Source organism: Crocodylus siamensis, chromosome 5, assembly GCF_052110815.1.
Source record: "Crocodylus siamensis isolate JL-2025a chromosome 5, ASM5211081v1, whole genome shotgun sequence".
NCBI lineage: Eukaryota > Metazoa > Chordata > Crocodylia > Crocodylidae > Crocodylus > Crocodylus siamensis.
In genome coordinates, this window is record NC_143399.1 from 192,994,075 (window position 1) to 193,015,229 (window position 21,155).

The 21,155-nt window shown below is 48.0% G+C and overlaps 1 protein-coding gene across 5 annotated transcripts in view; it reads right to left on the reverse strand.

Moving 5' to 3' along the window:
• Positions 1 to 9,859: 9,859 nt before the first annotated feature.
• Positions 9,860 to 21,155, reverse strand: part of DPP6 (dipeptidyl peptidase like 6) — an 842,266-nt gene continuing 830,970 nt past the window's right edge. For all 5 annotated transcript variants that reach the window (XM_090047677.1, XM_090047678.1, XM_090047674.1 and 2 more), the window contains exons 20-26: positions 19,542 to 19,736; positions 18,917 to 18,971; positions 16,346 to 16,451; positions 14,324 to 14,382; positions 12,940 to 13,012; positions 12,769 to 12,842; positions 9,860 to 12,108 (exon numbers count right to left, since the gene is read on the reverse strand). In XM_090047677.1, the coding sequence (XP_089903803.1) occupies positions 11,962 to 12,108; positions 12,769 to 12,842; positions 12,940 to 13,012; positions 14,324 to 14,382; positions 16,346 to 16,451; positions 18,917 to 18,971; positions 19,542 to 19,736 (709 nt within the window). In that variant the 3' untranslated portion in view covers positions 9,860 to 11,961. The remainder of the gene's footprint in view (positions 12,109 to 12,768; positions 12,843 to 12,939; positions 13,013 to 14,323; positions 14,383 to 16,345; positions 16,452 to 18,916; positions 18,972 to 19,541; positions 19,737 to 21,155) is intronic.

Consider the following 21,155-nt stretch of genomic DNA (forward strand, 5'->3'; position numbering starts at 1 on the left):
CAAAGGAAAAAAATATTCCCCACATTTCACACGTGGGGCTGCTGGGGTGCAGAGATGCAAGTGACTTTACACTACACGCCAGGCATCAGACCTAGAAGTAGAACCTAAATTCTTGCACACGCTTGTCTTGCACTTCCCTAGCTGTAGGGATTATGTTGCGCCTTGGTTCAGACAAGCAGGGGTAGCCCTGAAGCTGGCTTTTATAGCGTATTTGGGTACAGCATGCAATGGAGTGCTGAAAATCTGGAGGCACTGGTTGGAAAAGTGACCCCTGCCAGCTCTTGCTTACATTAAACTACTGGAGGGTGGAGAGCGTTCTGGGGTGCCAGGTGGGAAAATGGTGGCTCTCTAGTGTTAAAAAGTAATAACGGGTCCTGTATGAAAGGGCATACAGGGCCCAGGCTGACTCAGCACACAGCTTATTGAAACCATTGGGCAGAGATTTTTTCAGAGAAATCTGAATGGAGTTTGGTGTTGGCATGCACTGCCCGGTGAACTGTTTGCAGCCTACCTACCACTAGAGGCTGCAGAGACGGTTAGCTCCAGCCAGTTTCCTTTTAAGTTATAAAATCACAGCAGCCAGAAGGCAAACCGGTGAGCTTTAGTTCAACCCCATCCTGCTAGGCCAGGGTACTTCTGATATAGTTAATAAGATTTTAATGTGTTGGTTTTAAAATTAAAGCATATGATATACTGCAAGACGAGAGGGTGGGAAGTGCTTACCTAGCATTTATATCTCAAGTCCACTGAAAGCACAGACCCTTTATTGGTTACCCAGCATCTTTACAGCACCACAATCAACAACAGTCGACCAACTCTTTATTGCCTAATCCTTTATCGACAGCTCAGAAAATACGATTTTCACTTCTGGCTATTGCATGAGGAGCTCTCTCCGGCTCTCAATTCAGCTCATATTTGTAAAGCCATAAAGTAAGTAGCATCGAGCACTGGCAGTGTCTGGTTGCTGCTTGCGTTGTCAGCATTGATTTCCTTATTGACTGCTAGTTTTAATAGGTATAGGATGCTGAGTAAAGTTGCTTGCTGAGTGGATAACTGTTTGGAAAGAATAATGCACACCTTTTGTTATCTTTGGAGCCCTTGGGTACCTGCACGTGTATTTCTTTCTGCTCCAAGGCCTCTACCCCCTCCAAAAAAAAAGATATATGCAATGCTACTTACCTCTTCTGTCTTGAAGTGATGGCTTGGCAAACCGCTCTCATGCTTTGGATGTGCAGATCAGGGAGGACCGTAGCAGAAGATACAAGAGCTAAATATTAGCATCTTGAACCAATGTGTTCTCAATACTGAGTCTACTCAAGTCCTTCCTGGTAGCAAAAACTGTGCTGTTTTCTGGAAAGGGCACTGGATAGGGTTGTAGGAGACTTGTGCTCTATTCATGGTCTTGCACAGGTGGTTTCTCCTCGCTGTGCTGCTGTTGGCCTCTTTCATATCGATTGTAAACCCCAAACAGTCTCTTCCAGCCTGTTGGTACAGTGCCCTGTAAATTGGGACCATGACTGCTAGGGACTGGTGTAATACAAATAACAATGGAGGATGCAAGGTGCAGGCAAACCTGGTGTGAAACATGAGCGTTAGCATTAGCACCGACACTCATGAGCCAGGCCAAGCAGGAGGAAAATCTGAACCAGAAAATGGTGCCTCATGATTTGAAGGAATTGCCAATTTTAGGTCATTGCATCGCCTTAAACACAAAGCAATGAACAGCATAGAGCTGTGGAGAGCAGAACTGGAGAATCATAATTGTCTCATGATAAACACTGGACACCAGCTAATATCTGTACCAGCAGGTATCGGAGAAAGAGAGAACAATGACGAGTGATAGGGTGGGAAAATAACAACGCTCAGGTGTCCTGGCTCAGTGGCCTGCAGCCTTGGGAGGTGAGGGCTGTGCCATCAATAAATATGCTATATTGCCTGTCTCTCTGGTGGAGTTCACAGCACTCGCTGATCTCAAAGGCCAAATTTCTCTGAAATCCAAACCTGCAATAGGAAGCCATTACTCAAGTTCAGTTTCCTGTCACAGACTAGATACAGATCCATGGACACAGTGGCGATTTTAGACTGACAAATGATAATACAATTGCGTAGCTCTCAGAGAACCTGAAAATCACAGGGGATTTTTTGTTTGCAGCCCGTTACGGACTATGAGATGCTGCTGATGCAGATCTGCTTTGCTGGCTTCTGGGTCTTCTGCATTCATTTCTTTGGGTGTTGATGGCTTTTCTAAGTTGTTTTTTGGGGGTGGAGGGGGGAGGGCAGGAGTAGTTCCCACTGTTGCCACATCCTTCTGAAAGAGGCTGTGGGTTGCAAGTAGTTTGGTTCTTGTGTACCTGGCTACTAGCAAGAGCGATTTTGGGGGCCAATACCAGTAGCCAATATTTAAGGAGGTGAATTGGTCGATACTGATCCGATTTCTGAGTTACAGCTGCCTCCAGCTGATAAGTCTGTGGGGGAAGGGGAAGGGAAGGGGCATGGGGGTGCAGATCAACGCTGCCTGCAGGGAGGGAGGGAGGGGGCAGGGGAAGGCGCTGCCCAGCTGGGGTGGGGCAAGGTGCAGGACAGAGCCGTGGCTCGGGGGTGAGGGGCAGCTTCTGCCACTGTGTACACTTCAGGGGGGCATGGGGAGGGGGGGCATGTGCCCCCAGATCTGCACAGGGCAGGCAGGCAGGTTGCAGCTCTAGGCTAGAGATGGGGCTACTCTGGGCTGTTCTTGGCAGGGGCTGGGCTCGAGGCGGGCAGCGGCAATGCTGGGAGGGGGCTATGGAGGGGGGCTGCAGTCACCCCAGATTTCACCATAGGCCCAATCACAGTGTCACTGCTGTCCACACAGTGCAGCCCTGGCAATTTTCAGTGTGTGAGGGGAAGCACTGAGCCAGGGCTGTGCCAAGTGGGCGGTGGCAGTGCTGGGAGGAGGGCTATGGCAAAATTTGGGATAGCTGTAGCCCCCGCATAGCCCCCTTCCTGAGCCCAGCCTTTGCCAAGAAGAGCCTGGAGCAGCTCCGGCTCCAGCCTGCAGCTGCAGCCCCCCCCCCCCCCGCCCCTCACAGTTCTGGGGGGCACACACTCCCCCCCTGTACCCTCCCAGGGTGTGCGCAGCTGCAGGAGCTGCTACCCCCCCTTCCCCCACAAAGAGCTGCAGCTCTACCTCGCACCCTGCCCGGGTTGGGCAGCTCCTGCCCCTGCCTTCTGCCTCCCTCACCGCAGGGGGCGTTGATCTGCTCCCCTACACCCCTTCCCTCCCCACTCTGCTTCCACCACAACAGACTTACCCGCTGCACACTGCTGGGCTGTGCTCCTTGCTGCGTGCTGCACACACTCATGGGTATGTATCGGCCAAATTACAGGCTGTTTCAGGCCAATTTCCGACAAAGCCAATTTGCTTTATATTGGTACTGATCCGATATCAGACCAATGTATGGGTGCACTTCTACTGACTACCCATACTCAGTACAAATTGCAGTCAGTTCAAATTATCTGTGGATGCTCAGCACAAATTAAATTGCAGGACCTTGGCAACAGCTGCAGAAACCATGAAGAAAGAAAGGCTTGTGTGGCTCTCCCGGGGAGGGTCAGGGCATAGAGCTCAGTGCACTAAGGCCGTCTCATAATGCTCTCAAATTACCAAAAAATGTGCTGTTTCCACTCCTTTTTTCCACCCAAGTTGGTGCTCAGGAATACTAGCCCAAATGCCCACTTCAGTAAGGCTACTGCCAATATGAATGCATAGGCACTGGGGAGGGAGGGCATGGTAGAACCTGTGTAGTAAAAATATCACAGCCATAACCTGTTATATTGGTTAGAGAAAGTTGGAGGGAGTGGTTGTGGGGAGAGGGCAGGAGGTGCAGGGCAGATGTGAGGGCCCCCCAGGCAATACGGGGAGATTTGAGACCCCAGCTCCCAGAGGGAAGCACAAAAGGAGCAGCCTGCTTATGGGTGCCATCCCTTGGCTGCTGCCTGCCTCCCAGTGGGAAGAGCACGGAGGAGGTAGGCTCCAATGTGAGGGAGGGGAGAGGGTGAAGATGTTACAAGTCCCTGGGCTCACCTTGTTGGAGGCAGGCCGGTTGTTATGGGAGGGTTTGGAGGCCTGTGAGAACTGTGATCCCAGCGCTGAGACTGCCTAGCCAGTAACCTCCTCGGGCGCCAGCACGGCGCCCTCGCAGCCTGACTTCTTTGTGCAGTGCCCCTCAGCCAAATGCCATAGCAGTGCCTGCTTTGGGATGAATGGGGTGCCCTACCAGGGCAAAGCAGCCCCTGAATCTGGACCTCAGCTGCTGGAAAGCAGAGGCTGCCTTTCTATTACCTCCTGCTGCCTCTGAAGCTGCAGGACTTTTTTGGTCTTATTGAACACGTTCACACGAGGCGCTACGTCATAAACCGTGATGCTGATGCAATGTCACCATAGCTAGCAATGGGCTACACCATCGTAACTCATCGTTATGGTGATGTAGCATCTAACACTAACCGCCTGCCACCAGGACTGCCGAGTGGCACCACATGCACAGTCCTGGGCACATGTAGACACACCCATTAAGACCATAAAAGCAGAGCACTATATCTATCGATTGATCAATAGATATATACTCACTTTTAATTTTTCAGGGATCCAGGCTGACTTACTTGAATAGCTACATCAGCTTTCTTTAGCCCCCCGCAGTATTTTTTGAGCTTGGCCAGCTCTCAGACACCGACTGGATGGTGCTCACAGCTCAGGTTGCCCAAGCTTTTTGTTGCATGTATGGGCGTCTCCTGTAATCACAGGACTCCAGGAGTTGGAGCTTGAAGAAAACAAACAGCTAGTACGATAGTTTTTGTGCTTTATTTATTTATTTAAAAAATCATGAATCTTGATGACAGTGTGGTTGTGAAGGACGCTGCCCAATGGTTTGGCTCCAGCAGCGCCTGGAGAAGCCCTGTTGCACTGAGTTGCCTTGCCCTTGAATGGCTTGCTGTCGGCACAGCTTTTCTCTTACTGTTTTTCATCAGCAGTGTTGCTTGGCAGGCGGTCAGCTCACATCTGCCGAGCACTTGAATTGGGGGCGGGGGGGAGAGCTGTGTTGGGAAGGGGCAGGAGATACAGCTTTTAGTTTGTAATAGCCAGTGGGGTCCGCCAGGGCTCGGTCCACGGGCCCGCACTGTTCAACATCTTCATCAGTGACTTGGACGAGGGGGTAAAAAGCACCCTGTTCAAATTTGCTGATGACACTAAGATGTGGGGGGACGTGGGCACACTGGAAGGATGCAACAGGCTACAATCAGACCTAGACAGGTTACAGGGGTGGGCAGATGAGAACAGGATGGGCTTCAACACAGACAAGTGCAAGGTGATGCACCTCGGGAGGAACAACCGGCACCATACCTACAGGTTAGGGAACTCCCCTCTTGTCAGCACGGAGGCGAAAAGGGATCTGGGGGTCATCATTGATTCCAAGATGAACAGGGGCCGGCAGTGTGGGGATGCAGTCAGGAAGGCTAACCGCACCTTGTCGTGCATCCACAGATGCATCTCGAGCAGGTCCAAGGAGGTGATCCTTCCCCTCTATGCGGCACTGGTCAGGCTGCAGCTGGAGTACTGCGTCCAGTTCTGGGCGCCGCACTTCAAGAGGGATGTTGACAGCATGGAGAGGGTCCAGAGGAGGCCACTCGCATGATCAGGGGGCAGCAGGGCAGGCCCTACGAGGAGAGGCTGCGGGACCTGAACCTGTTCAGCCTCCACAAGAGAAGGCTGAGGGGGGATCTTGTGGCCTGTTATAAACTAGTCAGGGGGGACCAGCAGGCATTGGGGAAGTCCCTGTTCCCCCGTGCGCTGCCAGGAGTGACCAGGAATAACGGTCACAAGCTGGCAGAGGGTAAGTTTAGGTTAGATATCAGGAGGCGCTACTTCACGGTCAGGGCGGCGAGGGTCTGGAACCAACTTCCAAGAGAAGTGGTGCAAGCTTCTGCCCTGGGGGTGTTTAAGAGGAGGTTAGATGAACACCTTGCTGGGGTTGTTTGACCCCAGTACTCTTTCCTGCCATGGCAGGGGGTCGGACTAGATGAGCTGTTCAGGTCCCTTCCGACCCTAGAAACTATGAAACTATGAAAAAAAATAGCTTAAAAAAAAGGCTAATTATATTTCAAGTTTAAAATTGCGCTCCAGCTGGATTATGACGTGCCCCAAACCTTTTCACTAAAGCTGGGTTAAGAACACAGAAGTAGCACACGTGTGTGGCTCACTCGCGCGCTGGCCTGTCCTTGGCAGGTAGGATTTGCTCAGGTGGATTTGCAGGTAGGTGGCGACCCTTGTGCCCAGGTAAACCACCATACTGTATTCAGTGCATTGTTAACCCCGTGTGCTTTAGGCTTGCTTTTACCTAATAGCGCCCTTGTCAGTACCTCACGTAACGTGTAACAGCTGGAGAGGCAGGCACTGCTTCCACAAGGCTCCTGTATTTTGCACTGGCCTAGAGGTATGCTGTCATTTTGAACTGTCATCGGACGTAGACTCTGTGAACGTGCCCTTGGTGGCTGTCTGAATACTGAGCCCTCCAACCTAATTTTGGCTTTTGGCTGGGTGTGGGAAGCGCTGCAGGGGCTGTGTTTATAGGTCCAAAACAACCCGTATCCATCCGTATGGCCGGCTGGGGACGACACCGGCGCAGACAGCACCGTACCACATCCCTGAGGCAGCCAGCGTTCGCATGAGGGCTAATTGCTTGACCCCTTCAGCATGACCCCACAGAGGAATAACTGCAAAGCAAAGGGAGCGGGCGAGGAACGAGTTTGCTACTTGGTGTAATGGGGGTTGATTTGGGTCCAGCGCTCCCAGGAGAGGAGCTGGATATTATTAAGCTTGGTTATTAACACTATCTTTCACTGGGGCCATGGCTACGATCTATCAAACAGTAGCAAATGGGTAAGCAGGGGTGGGGAAGGGGAGAGGACATGGCCCTCGGTTCTGTTTTGCAGCCACCTGAGAGCATGCGGTGCTGCATGGAGGGGGAAAGGAGCATTGCCAATAGAGGTGGAAACACCGGCTGGGTAACAGGCAGGATGGGAAAGGCTTGCACCGCCTCTGCTCCACCACGGAGCAGGCCACTTGGGTTTTGTGGGCTGTGCCTGGCTCTTAGCCCTGCAGAGATATTATAGTGTTCGCGCTGTAGTGCTGCAGCACGGGTCAGGGCTGTCAGCCCAATACCGCAAAGCACTTTGCAGAGGAGGGCAGTGCTGGGTTTACAGCTCAGTGCTTTGAGCTCCCAGGAGGCAAAGCTGGCAGCCAGCAGCAGGCCGGTGGCGGCGCTAGATCGTGCTGTCCAGTGTGCTGGCTCCTAGACCACTGGGCTGCAACCTTCTTTAGACTCGGGGGCACCCGCTGTTCAACCTAAGGACCCCCTTTGTTTGACTCGAGGCATCCCTCCAGAGGAGCACGCCATGGTGAGCACAGCCCAGTGGTGAAACGCAGGGGAGGGGGCAGCAACTGGGGCACGTTTGGTGGGGCATGCACATTTAGGTCCCGGGTTAAAAACATCTGCCAGTACACCTGGTGGGTCGTCACCCTGCCAGTGCCCCGAGCACGGAGCCGCCATGCTGCCCCTTTGCAAATGCCCCCTGTGCTGTGGGCTGAGGTCACTGCATTCAGCCAGGTTTCCCTTCCCACAGCCAGCCCGCTCCGTGCCCCCTCCCATCCTTTTTCTTCCAGGACCTTCCTGCAACACATGGATGTCCTTTCTGTGTAAGTGTCTCGGCCCACCCCTTCTCTCCCCTGCCAGCTGGTCTGTGTGACCCCTGTGCCACCCCGCAGAGCTTTCCTTTTGGCCTGCACAGGGGGCCGTGCGCTCGTATTACGGTAACTCATACTTACTTCAGGGAGGCGGGGCTAAGCCAGGATGGGAACATGATGGTGCTGTTTCCAGGTGGATGAGGATGCTCTGGGGCTGCAGGTGTCCATCCCCCCACCCCCTGCCTTCCAGTTTTCTAATTTTCAGCCCACTCAGTTGGGTTTTGCTTGTGGGTTCCCCTTACTTTTGAACACGTCTGGTGGTATTGCATCCAGCCGGCACAGCTGTCAGGGTGTGGGGGGGTTCTCACTTTGCTCAGCCAATAAAAAATGCTAAGAAATAGCATGAGGCTAATGCAACAGCAGAGTGCTGTGGACAAGTGGAATATTTTGCTGCCCCGTAGCAATGACAAAGCTTTGCTTCCTGAGCAGCTGGCAAAAGCTTTCAATGGTTTTGTCCAGCTTCACTTTGCTTTATTGTCAAAATATTCCCTTTATGCATCTTGAGGGATTTCAGTGCAGCAGGCTGCATCGCACAATCGCTGGCTGTGCCAGCTCCGAGGCGGTGTGACTTTGACAGCCAGCAAGAAGTCAGTGCCCATCCCCCCAATGTGTAGAGGCTGATTAATCAAGTAGCAAGCACCTGACCCCAGCTTTTCAAAGGAATAATAAGCTCTGTGCACCTGGAGTTAAAAACTCTCCTTGAACTAGCAGTCTGACCTGAAGGGGAGACAGTACGTCACTTGGTCGGGGGTTGAGGAGGGGAGCCCGAGTGGGGCAGCGGGGCAGCCCGAACATCCTCCTTGGGGGAACCTTGGAAAATCCAGCAAAGCTTACACAACACAAGGCGTCTTTCCCAGGTTGGGCAGATGCTGGGGGAAAAGGCAAGAAACCTAGTGCTTCACTTAAATCCAAGGATAGCAGGATACCCTGCAGGGAGAGGTATTATGCCTAGTAGATTAGCAGAACAGAAAGGGAGGACATCTGTGTTAAGGGTGAGATTGCAGACTAAAATTAGCAGACCCCCCGCCCCTCCCACTGCCACTCTTGGACTGATTGGGGTAGCAGCGTGGCAATCTGGGAGTAAGAAGGGGTGCAGCCCAGCAGCTCCCCACCCACCGATTTACCCTCTCTCCTAGCCCTTTCCCCCTCTCCAATCCTGCCCTACTCCCCCATCCTCATGCCCTCTTGCCCCTGGCCTTGTTTCACCCTTTTCTCCTCCTCCTCACTCATCTACTGCCTGGTTGTCCCCAGCTGTCAGTCCAGAGCTGTAACAGTCCTGGATAATGGCTAGTCCACTTGGGAGCAGTGCCTCCTGAGATGGGGGAGGACTGCAAATAGGTGGTTTTTCTCTCAGGTGAACAGCCAGAAATTAAATTAACTCAAGCTGGGTCGCACAGCTCAAAGATAATCCTCACCCAAAGTGGCATAACTGTAAGATGCTGAGAGGGCACATAGCAGTTGTTAATGATCCTTGATGTGTGACCCTTCATGTTTTACATGTTCTTAACATGGTCTAGTTGTAATATGTAATCTCAACCTTAGGGCCAGGAGCAGTCCCAAGTGGCTTTCGCTTTCACCTGGGAACTGTTTGCTTGATTGCCTTCTAGACAGGGCAAGGAAAGAGAAAGTGCTAAACATTTTCTGTTGTGGTCAGTGCAGCTTGGTAGTACTTGGTATCAAAACTCCTATCAGCTGATGCCCTTGAGGAGAGGTCCAACAAGGCAGGTACAAATTGGGGTGACATTAAGTTATTGAAGTGAGTGGGAGACGACAGGATATACGGGGAAGGGCATGGTACCAGAGAAGATGGGGTGGTGTTGGCGGGGGGGGGGGGGTAACAGTTGCTGTCACCTTGGCAACTTTCGGATCGGATCCCTGATATTTTACTCCTGTATCATCACCAGAAGCAGCAGACATGTACTGGCAATATGAACAAGAAGTGGGTTTTCCGATTTCATGCTGAAATGTTTTAGTACGTTGCCTCTGCACCCTAGTGTCCTGGTTTTCGATTTGATTAAAAACAGCACATCCAACAACTAAATATTTGTTTCCTTATCTAACTAGCTAACAAAGATACCTACCCAGGGTGGTAAAATAATGTTTTATTTCATGGATGAACAAACACTACCATGCCACATCCTAAATTTCTTTCTACAAAAGATTGTGGACAGAGCAGATTTTTACATTTCTCAGCTCGAGTTCATGTCGGACTTTTGAGCCTGTTGGGTGTAGCAAAATCTGGACACGCAGCAGTCTTATCGTCTATTTGGCATGTTGCCTGAAAAAGCGGATTCCGGTTCACAAAATGTCGATGCACCGTAAATGAAAGGAAATAACCAAAACCAACCTAGATTGTTTCTGTTTACCAGTATATCTTCCGTGATGGTCAAGTACAACCAACATTCAAAGCATAAAAGAAAAGGGAAAAAACCCCCGAAAACAAAACAGAGACCTCCTAAAGAACACCATGGAAACATCATCATTGCTGGCAGGATGCAAGATTGCCCACAGTACTATGTAAAAATGTAGAAACCTGCATTGACATTCAAGCTGTCAAAACAATGTAAGAAATCACATTAATTGCTATACTGCCAAGCTAGTACTTCTAAAGGGTCCTGATCAGCAAAAGAGTGTTATAGCATGCATGCTCAACACAAGACTAATACTGCATTGGGGACCTGACCAGTCATTGACTTACATTCCTTTATATACAACAAAATGAAATATACAGTATTAATACTGGCTGTACATTTGGTCAGAATATTTTACAAGGAGCGACACTAGCCGAAATCCACATGATATGGCAACCAGAAGTGAATGAAAAGGTTTTTGAGAATAGAAATTTTTGTTCCAACACGGGTTTTTTTGAAAGTTGCTTCCCAACCCCATAAAGAATAATGTGGGTTAAGCATTTTGCAAGCGCGCACATTATGGTTTTTTTTGTTTTTTGGGGTTTTTTTATAAACCTAATGCAAGCAGTAGAGATCATTAAAAGCGCTGAAAATACAATAATCACTGAGTTGGAACCAAAATCAAAGCTAAGCTGCAGACGGCGTGAACAACAAATCCAAGCAAACAGATTTTTTCTCTCTCTCCCTCTCTCTCTCTTTTTTTTTTTTTTTTAACTGCTTCATGAGATGATCTGCAACGTTTCTGATACACTTCCCACTACCATAGTCTAGTTCAGCCTCTCAACTGGTTGGCAATGAGTTATTCAAAGTAAGAAAAAAAAAAAAAAGCGTGTCCGTCTCACTGTAGAAGTTAAGAGTAAAAATGCATCCATGATGACAAGGACACGCCTATAATCTTAATTTTCCTTTGTGCGTGTTTTGAAGAGTTGACAGAGAATCTTTGACCTTGAGGGGTACGACTAGGCCGGGAGTGGGGGAGCAAGATTTTCTTTGCAATAGGCTGTACCAACATCGTCACTGCTGGGTTACTTCCCACCTCCACCACTCTCTCATGACCTCCGGCCCACGGGGAAACACTGATCTAATCATTGACATGGGTGTTTTCTGCTCACCCAGAACAAGCGGAGACACTTCTGAGATAAGCATGAGACTAAATGAAAACAGAACAACAGGTAAATAACGGATTAACACCATCAAGGTAAACATCAGAGCAACCACAGCGACACTTTGTACATTGGGAATCTGTATGCCCCACGGAAATGACGAATCTTCTAAGCATGGGAGACAACAGGCAAATCTGTATGAACCAGTACTTTCAGTACCTTAAAATAATTGTGCTATAATCTTTTCCATGTATTAAGTTTTATCTGGTGCAATGCGATGCTGACTATGGTAATCATGATACGGATGGTGGAATTCATTGCTACTGCTTGATTGCTTGAATGCTAAGGGCCATCTAATCTAATCCTCAAGGCGGTTTCTTGGGGTGGTCCTTCAAGTCCCAGTTCTTGAGTCTTTTACTCCAGAAGTCACTTTGTGGCAAAAAAGGTGATGTCATTTATGATGGGTTCCTTCTGACAGCAGGTTCTGCTGAGTTCATCATGCTTAATGTTCTTCCATTCAGGAAGGAGTTGCTGTCCTGTAAAGCAGGCGGGCTGCTTTCAGTTTTGTTTAAATACATGCTAACGACATAACACTTCTTTCTCCAGGAACATGGATTCACTTGCATATTGTTATAGAGAAGGGCCTTGTGCTTGGCACGGACCAGAAGGGCTAATCCTCCTCCTCGTCTTCTTTCAGCGTGACTATCGGGACCTTGTCCTGAACTTGGAAGCATTCCACAAAGAAGTTGACAACCGACCTGTACAAGTGTTGCTCGAGCACCGCACTCGTAAAATAATGGCTTTCATCGGGGTATATCTGCAATGGAACGGCGGGAGAGAATTCAGGCATCCACCCCAGAATAAAGCACTTACTCCATCCCATCCCAAGGGAGGCAGGCACACCCCTCTCCTCCATGTTTCCTACGGGCTGGTAGGTAGGCAGCGCCATGCTGGCTTTTGTCAGTTCTTAAGTGCCTGGCCTCATGCCTTGACCAGGGAGCTCAGGGACCTACGATACAGGCTATAAACTCCAATATACAGCAGAGTGCCTGAAAATTAGGTGTTGCTGTCCCAAGATCCTTGATGTGGCTCTAGCCCTTCATTCCCACTGGAAGGAGACCAAACCTAAATACCAATATAAAAGTAAGGGAGTATGTGCATGCACGTGTACGTTTGTATACAGGGGTCTAACAATCAGGTTCTGTGCCCTTGGCGGTGACAGGGTCAATGGTGGTGTTAGGTGTCATTCTTTTACTCTTCTAAGTGGGCGCCTGGGGCACTTCTAGGTGCGCTACTGTGTGTGTGTGTGTATATATGCACACAGAGCTTTACAATATATGACTTAGCATTAATACTACCTGCATTGCCATACTGAGCTGAATACAGCTTTAAATGCTGACTCTGGCACATCTGTTTTTTGTTCAAAGGGCAAAACGACTGTTCAGATATGAAACAGGGAAACACTTGCATACTGTACCTGCAAGCTGTAATTAGCCTTTGCCCTAATTAGGTGTGCAATAAGGTCTGCAGTATGCTGGAAATGGATTTTTTCTGTAAAACCAGACGAGTATCAATAAGAAGGCAAGTTTAATTAAGAAAAATTAAAAAACATCATCATGTACTGAGCTAAAAGGGTGGGTTAACTTACCGTCAGCCGTAGCATGAATGATCAAAAACTTTTGCTCTTTCAGTAATGAGACTCTGTGTGCTAATTTGGTGATCTGCAAAGGTAAAGGTTGCAAGTACAATTAAGCATCTTGCCAGAAATTAGTAATTTATAAAAAGTGACTAGCATTTAATTATGCTTAATGCCAGGACAGCAGCAGGCATTGTCACCGTCTCTCCTCTGGCTTCTTGATTCAGTTCAGCAGTACAATGGAGGAGAACCCATCCATCCATTTGTGCCTGAACCCTTCACAGCCAGCTGGATATTAATTTCTTTAGATGTTTAAATGCCCGCCCAGAGCACTATGTGAGGAACCCGGTGTAAAACATCTACAGCAGCTGCCAGAGAAAGACGCCTCTACAGCGTACACCCCAATCTCACAGATACTTCTCTTCCAGATCTCCTGACTTCAGCGTCTACTTAATGGAGCTTTTAAGATGTGTCCTGAAACCTGAGCTCTGACAGACCATTGATTTTTCCCTTGCTGAAAAGGAACTCTCTCCCTTTTTTCCCCAATGGATTGAGGTTTCAAATGCCTCGGACGTCTACAGCTGCTTCAGCATCTCAAGAGAAAAAAAAAGGTGTCGTCTTTTTCCTTCCCTAAATTTGTAGGAAAGAATTGAGCATGCCTCAGAAGTACATCATTTTGAGATCCTGCTGCCTGATGAAACTCCCTGTAGCTGGACTTAAGTAAGGGAAGCACAGCAACTGCTTGTTCAAGGCAGAAAAGCATTTGAGAGCACTTCTCTGAACAGGATCTATGTAAAAGCATGGAGCTTTCTTACCAGCCAGTCTGTGGCCCCTGTTACTGGAGTATCTGACACCTTACCTGTGCCTGTCTTGAGGCAGTGCTGGTCTCCCTACGTTATAGCAGTTGGTAACTGTCTCAGATTGCTATGCTCCGGCACTGAATTTTGCAGCAAAGTGACCAGCAGGCAAGCTTAACTTATCTTGGCCTTAGATGAGATAGTATACATGTTATAGGGGTGTAAGCAAAACAGAGGCTAAAGATGATCTAATGGGTTGAGCAGCAGCAGGGCTTCATGTGGCCAGTGGTGGTTTCAACTTCTCTGCCTCAGTTTTTCCATCTGTAAAATGGGGGTGCTAAAGTTTAGCTAAGCTAGAGGGCTACCATTAGAGTTAACAGTTCATCAGGAAACAGCTCATTAGGGAAGGAAAAAAGAAGCTAATTCAGCCACAGGCTTACAGACAAATCATTTTCAACAGAGGGTGGCTCTACTATTCGGCAGCACTGTGTCCCCCTCCGACCCAATGGCACTGAGGAGATGGGGTTAAAGCAGTATTTACATTTTACCATAGAAGTAGACACTGATTCAAAGCTCTGTTCTCAACCCTGTGCAATTACCTCATATGCTCTGTTATCGATCCCATGTAACCCCAGGTACCTTTCAGAAAAGGCAGAAGCTAGAAAAGAAATAAAACAAACTGTTTTTACCTGATTTCACAGTGCCGCATCAAACCGTTAAAAAAATAAAAGCCACATTTTTTAACTCGGCTTTCCTCGTAAGATAATGTATACAGTATAATAGAAAACTGTGAAGCATTAGTTAGCGAATCAATCTGTGATCACATTGACGGGGAGACCAAGTTAATTCTAATAAGGATATTGTCAAAACAAGTCTGCAACTCAAAGGCTCCATCATAGACACCTGCTATGTTATTCCCTACACCATTTTTCGTTATCAATGTGTACTCCCAGGTGCTAGCAGAGCCCTCCAGTGGCTAAGCTATCGCGTCCTGAATGCAGTGAAACATAATCAGACCTATCTTGGTCATCAACAGCATTTGGGGTTCAGTTCTGCTTTCCTTGAATGCAGTGGAACACTTCTCGGTGACTGCAGTAAAGGTTGCACTGCATGGTTCGAACACCATCGACTCTAGTGGAGTTTCTCCTGATTTACACCCAGGTGACGTGGGGGATAATCACACACACCCCTCCATTCCCTTTTGGGCAGGCAAGAGGAGAGAGGGAGGCTGCTGCGTCTTCTGTCAGGGAGGAAAATAGTTATACAGGTCTAGAAGGTGGCCTGCATTCATCTCTTCCTTGAATGAACAGGCATAAACCTAGCTTCCTTGCAGTTTTGGAAAAAGAGCTCAAGTGCGAGTCCCCAGTGAGCTGGCAGGAGCAACCGTGAGCTGTCCCAGTCCTCCCCAGTGTAACACTGTAAAGCAGGCCCCAATTCTACAAGAACCAACCTTGAGAAAGGCCCCAGCAGCAGAGACGCTTCCAATGTGACTCTGAAGGCACAGGGCCTGCCTATGCACGGACCTAGGCTTTTTAGACTGAAGTTAAACCTTATTTTAGGGAGTGTACTTGGTAGCCATGTTGGTCTGAGACAAGAAGACATACAAAAAACTAGAACTCTGGGTTCCAAAATGGTACCTTGTATTAGACCGACAAGGAAATTGCAAAAAAATGCCCTTTTCTATAAGCTTTCGGGCTCAAAGTCCCTTACCAGGCTCTGGGAAAAGTATAGATGGTAAAAGTTGGTTAAAAAGTCTCCATAAATAGGAAATAAACTTCATTTTTGCACAGAAGGAGCTGAAGATGGAAGGCTGTCCCTTTGGGTCCATGCGAGTGTCTTTGTGTATACAAAGGACACTTTTCCTGCAACTTCCCAGTTGGTTTAATACAAGGTATCATTTTGGAACCAAGAGTTCTAGTTTTTTGTACGACCTTATTTTAGGCACTTAATTTAATATAGGACCATGCTCTTTGTAAAGCCATGTCACACCAGATGCCTGCACTGCACAGACTTGTCCATTTGCCCAAACGACCATAGGCTGCTTTCCAACCTGGCTCTGAATGTGTAACAGCGTGAAGCAGTTTGGAGGAATTTCTAGTCCAAAAGCTCTGACTGCCCTTATTGACTTTGACTCCAGCTATTGCAATGGAGGTGCACAGAGCAGCAGTAAGCTGAGATATTTTCTAGTTTTCAAAAGTCTCCTGGGTTGTGTTTCTCTCACACTTGTATGCATCTCCTCTACTGTTTAGCCGTTTCTGCACTAATGGGGTACTGCAGGAGGAGCGACAGCTTGGAGCTGGTGAGCCATCAGAGCTGTGGATGGCTGCACTTTGCGTTGGCACCCAGCGTGTACAAGACAAAAGGCCACATGACTTCTGTCATAAAGAGCCAGGCAACAGCTGAACTTGAGGCCTTGCGAGTAAGCCCGCTGAAGTCAGGGGTTAGACTGTCTGAGTCTGTGGGAATAAAGGATTTACAGTCCAGCCCAACCAGACAAACACAACACGCAGTAGGAGACCCAAAGGTACAGTCTTAGGAAATACAGCAAGGTAAACATGTTTAGAGGATGGTTATTACCTGACAGGAATTGGTATTTGGGGGCCTGGAGGAGTTCAGCTTACCATATAATTTGAAATCTGTCAGTGGGGAAAGAGCAGCTCCACATGTGAACACTTGGTTCTCTTCACCAGCCGGAAGGATGTAAGTGCTCAGGTAGCCACCGTAATCCTAGAGTACAAACAGCCACACGTTACCTGAGCATGCAAGACTGCCAGGCACCACCACAATCATTGCAGACATTAATCAGCATGAAAAGCGTCATTTTTTTCTAAGATCTAGCACTTGGGATAATTTAGGTTTACTAACCCACTGGTTCTGATGAAAAAAAAGCAGCATCTGTTCTCAATGTTGCAGCTATTTGTGTTGTGGTAGCACCTAGAGGCACTAACCTCATTGCGTTAGGGGTTGTGCAAGCAAAGATGTGCCCACAGCCTGGAATCAAAGGCCGTGTCTACAAGAGGAGCACTTTGCTGGAATAGGAGTGCGAGTGCATTATGCCTAGGCAGTGGGAGACTCCTTACCAGCTAAGAAGTGCCTGCCCAGAGGAGCTTTCCATCTATTGACTCCCCTGTGAAATCCTGTGAAAGATGAACTTTAACTTCTACCCAGGAGAACTTTTACAATCATTTCTCCAATGCCCGATGAAGAGTGTTTGTGCCCAAAAGCTTCCAATTAAAGATTTTTTTTTTGCAAAAATCTTGTTGGTTTAATAAAAGATATTACCTTTACCATGAGCCCTGATTGCTTTTTCCTCTAAACCAATATGGCTACAACCTGGATACCTTATACCTGGGAGGCACTCCTAAGTCTGGATAGCAACTCTACTGGCAAAGGTGTACCAGTAATACCATGCCTAAGTGAGAAGCAAGCTATGCTGGGAGTGCTGCATAGTGGGTACAGCTGCCTCTATGCTGCAGAAGTCTGTTGGCAAACTGTTGGTTAAGGATCATACCTCTTCACACTCCTGGCAAATACAGTGATGCCTGCAGAGGACAGCAGTGCAGACAGCACCCAAGGGGGAGTCACTGGGGATGAGCTGATAGGACCTTAGCCTGGCCCTAAGGTGTGCACATCATTACACCACACAAAATAGTGGTAGGACGAGGCTCAGGAGAGCAGGATGATCACTAAATAAGAGCTGTTCCAGGCTGCTTACCTACCAATCATTTGGGATGCACTGGGACCAGTGAGGCCCAATATGACAAAAACCTGCTGGCATCACACACAGCTGCATGCAGCTGGGCCCGTGGTATTTTCCAGCGATTGGGAAACAGGGTCCCAGGCCCTTGCTGCAGCTCCCCAGCCAGGAAGTCTGATTCTTGCAGTGCCCTGGGAGGCAAATATGCCACTTCGCTTCAGGGCCAGTTTGGCCCAGGTGAAAAAACGCAAGCTTGGCCTTATGCTTGGCCTGGCCCTGTAGCTCTGTAAACATTTAGTAACTGTTTGTACAGCACCTAGCACAATGACTTTGGCTCCATGATACAGTAAGAAAGACTTTATGCATGGGAGTTACTATGCCAAGAGTCCCAGTTGTCCCCCTGATGATCTGCATGTAGGAGGGCACTGTCTTCTTGTAGCACTGTCTCTTGTAGAGGGGATATCACACTCCTCTTCAGTCCTGACTGTGCAGAGGCTGTAGGACATCGTGTGCATGGGGCACACTAACTCAAAGGGTTCTGGGGACAGCAGTGCCCATCAGGAGGTCCTGATAATGCTGCAGGCACAGGGGCTCCAGGCATGCCTGTTTTTGACCCCTGACGAACCTCCAAGTTTGGGGGCAGCTCCCTTGGTCCCCATAAGAAAACCCTCCTCTTTCCCCAGACGCACTTCTGCGGGTTATTTCTAAGCGTGAGGAACAATCTGGGATTGGTCGTGTGAGCAAAGTAGCTCACGCATGTGCCTGCAAGTGGGACCTACGTTCACAGGCTTAAATATGGCCTCTGTCTTTTGCCAGGTCTGCAGAGCTGTCGTCTGAGTATCATCCAGGCTTATCTTTCCTGTCTGATTCATTGATTTCCAATGAATCAATTCCAAATCCCGGAGCCATGGCTTCCCTCGCTCCCTTTGAAACGGTGCCACTGAGAACAGACATTAGCAGCTCATTCTCTGCACTGGCCTGCAAACAACTCAGATACAGGGATTTTCTTAGCTGTTCCGTACCCCTCACCTCCTATAGCTATAAATTTATTACAACAATGCTTTCCCCCGATGCTCCCTCTATCTAATGTCCAATAGCGTGCATATTGCAATTAATGCTTCTCAACTCTCCACACACCGTAGTGTGACTCAGCTTCAGAAATCAATAGCATTGTTCACATTTGTACAATACAAGCCAGATGCATCCACAATCCTTAAAAGACACGCTGAAAATTAAGTGAGAGTTCACATAAAAAATAATTAAATACCTGACAACATTTTCCTGACAAATAGTTCGTGTGATCGTCCCTTTCAAGCGAAGTTGAAAGGAGACATTGATGAATCGTTGGATGCAGTCTTTACAATCTCAAACATCAAGCAATCTATCTTAAAAAAAAACTCAGCACACACATGCCACTTAGTAAATCAAGATTAATCCCAAAGGGTTAAGTATACCGGCAAGCTAAAATAGAGTATGAATAATGGGAAATATTTACCTTCCCAAATACACCCACTCGCATTTTATCAATATAATGTTCCTTCAACATTGTCCTAAAATATGAAATGGATAAGAAAGAGTCAGTTAAAAAACATCCTGCCTTTAGCTATAGGAAACACATGACGCTAGACGATTCACCTTGAGAAAGCTGGCTTGAACTCAGCAATAGGTTATTGGGGCAGTCTCTTGTCTTGCATTACAGCAGCTGTTTTCTGTGAAATAGTGTTAAGGCCCCAAAGCTTTTAGCATTGCAGTGGGGCTTCATCCGAACCCAAACACTTAAGAATGAATCTCTCTTAGCCACCTCTCCCAAATATTTTAAAACAGACCTTTGTCCTTAATCCTTAATCCCTACGGATGTCAATATGGGAACACATGCAGTCCTTACATAGTGAACTTCTATTGCCCATAGGAAAATGCGCAAGAAGAGTTTCACACTCTTTATTCAGCACGTTGCTTCAATTGATTGTGAAACAGCACTCACAGATATGAGAAGCATGGTTGAATTGGTGTGTGTATTCATTTAAAAGGTATTTTCTCGTGTCTGGATCAAAGCAAAGAGCCTTTTAAAACACATTCTCACTACGAATGCTCTTTGCTTCTATACACACAGTGTCACTCACCGGACAGCTTCCAACTGATCCTTCTCTTCTAAAATGCCAAGTCTTCTTCTAACTTCATGTAACAACTTAGTCCCTTGAAATCCACTCCCACGGCCATCAAACTTCATGACTATTGCGTTGTGGGAGCTGACCAGCACGCTTTCCCAATTCACTTCAAATTTTTCTGTCACGCTCTGGCTACCGGGCGTTCCATCCCTGAAGCAGGAACAGATGTCGAGCAAATTTATCTTATGTATTCTTAATGAGTAATGCCAAGATGAGCAATCACACTGGGCTAGAACATGGTTATACAATTATAATCTATTTACAAGACAATTGGAAGACCAACCTGCATTGGTGCTATGTGCATTATATGGTGATAGAGTTTAGAAGAGAGTCCCTGGTTATCCGTCTTCATGTTATGCATGGACAGACAAGTCTGATACGTGGGTGTCTGCTCTTGGGGTGTCTGCTGTAGCAGGGTTTTCTAGCTATTTACCTGCCTACCTTTTCTTGGAGCAGCCATCATTAACGCCTGAGCACTTCATCAAAGTAGGATGTGTACAGAAATATTGGGTAAGAACCATGAATAAGTAAAATTTGGAGAGGGGCCACAGATGTCAACAGAGAGATGTCGGTTGATACCAGCTGAAGTGCTGACCTCAGCCTACATTTACGTCTCTCATTTCCAGCTCTCTGGTCTGGAGAGACTCATTTTGCTGCTGGTGGTGGGGTGAACTGGAGTGTTGGTGGGGGGTTCTGGCAAGGTAGCTGTAAAGGTGCATTACAGAAAGGTTTGGGGAGAGACATTCACTGTGTCTCATGATTAGGCACTGGTCTTCCAGCTCTCCTCGCTTCGGCCATCACCGGTTTCTCTTCTCTTGGAGGCCTGTGCTGCATGCCCATACCCCGCTGCACTGCACCTCGCTTTGTCACATTGCATGCTCCCCCCCAAATGCTACAAATGACCCAGCAGTGCTGCAGCAGCACCCCCACACCACATGGGCCTGGGCTCCCTCAGTCCCACAGACTCAGAGGACTGTGGACTAGTATCTATAGATGGGATTGTCACTCATCTGGTGGCACTATTGTTTCAAATAGGCAGGACAGAAAGGCAAATTAAAGGAGAGAAAAACAGATGATCAGACAAAGGACTTCAAAACCTGTCCGGTTCTGGCTGCAGTGAGTGAGTGCAGCGCCCAAATGAATGGGACCCCCCCTAAGCCTGCGAGGCAGAGCAGAGACACCATACACTGTCACGTCCCTAACCCAACTGTTTTTTCTGGTGTCCAACCATGCATTTTTCTCTGCCAGATTAGGTCCTTGCATTACACTGCCTGCTCTCTGAAGCAGTCTCAGTCTTACAAATGTCATGAGAAATACACAGGATCACGTGAACCTGCAACCACAACTAAGCTGAGCATTTTCTTCAATTCTGTTGTTCCAAGCAGAAAAAAGAGGACAGGGCTGCCAGGGGAAAAGACGTTGTTTAGTTTGTGTTAAATGATTAGGGGGTCCTGGCACTTGTACCCACTTCAGCCATGTTTGTGAATTCCCGGAGACAGGAGGAAAAAAAAGCCTGTCACATTTTTAATGTGCATGTGACTTTAGTTGTTTGCATTGACTCACCAAACA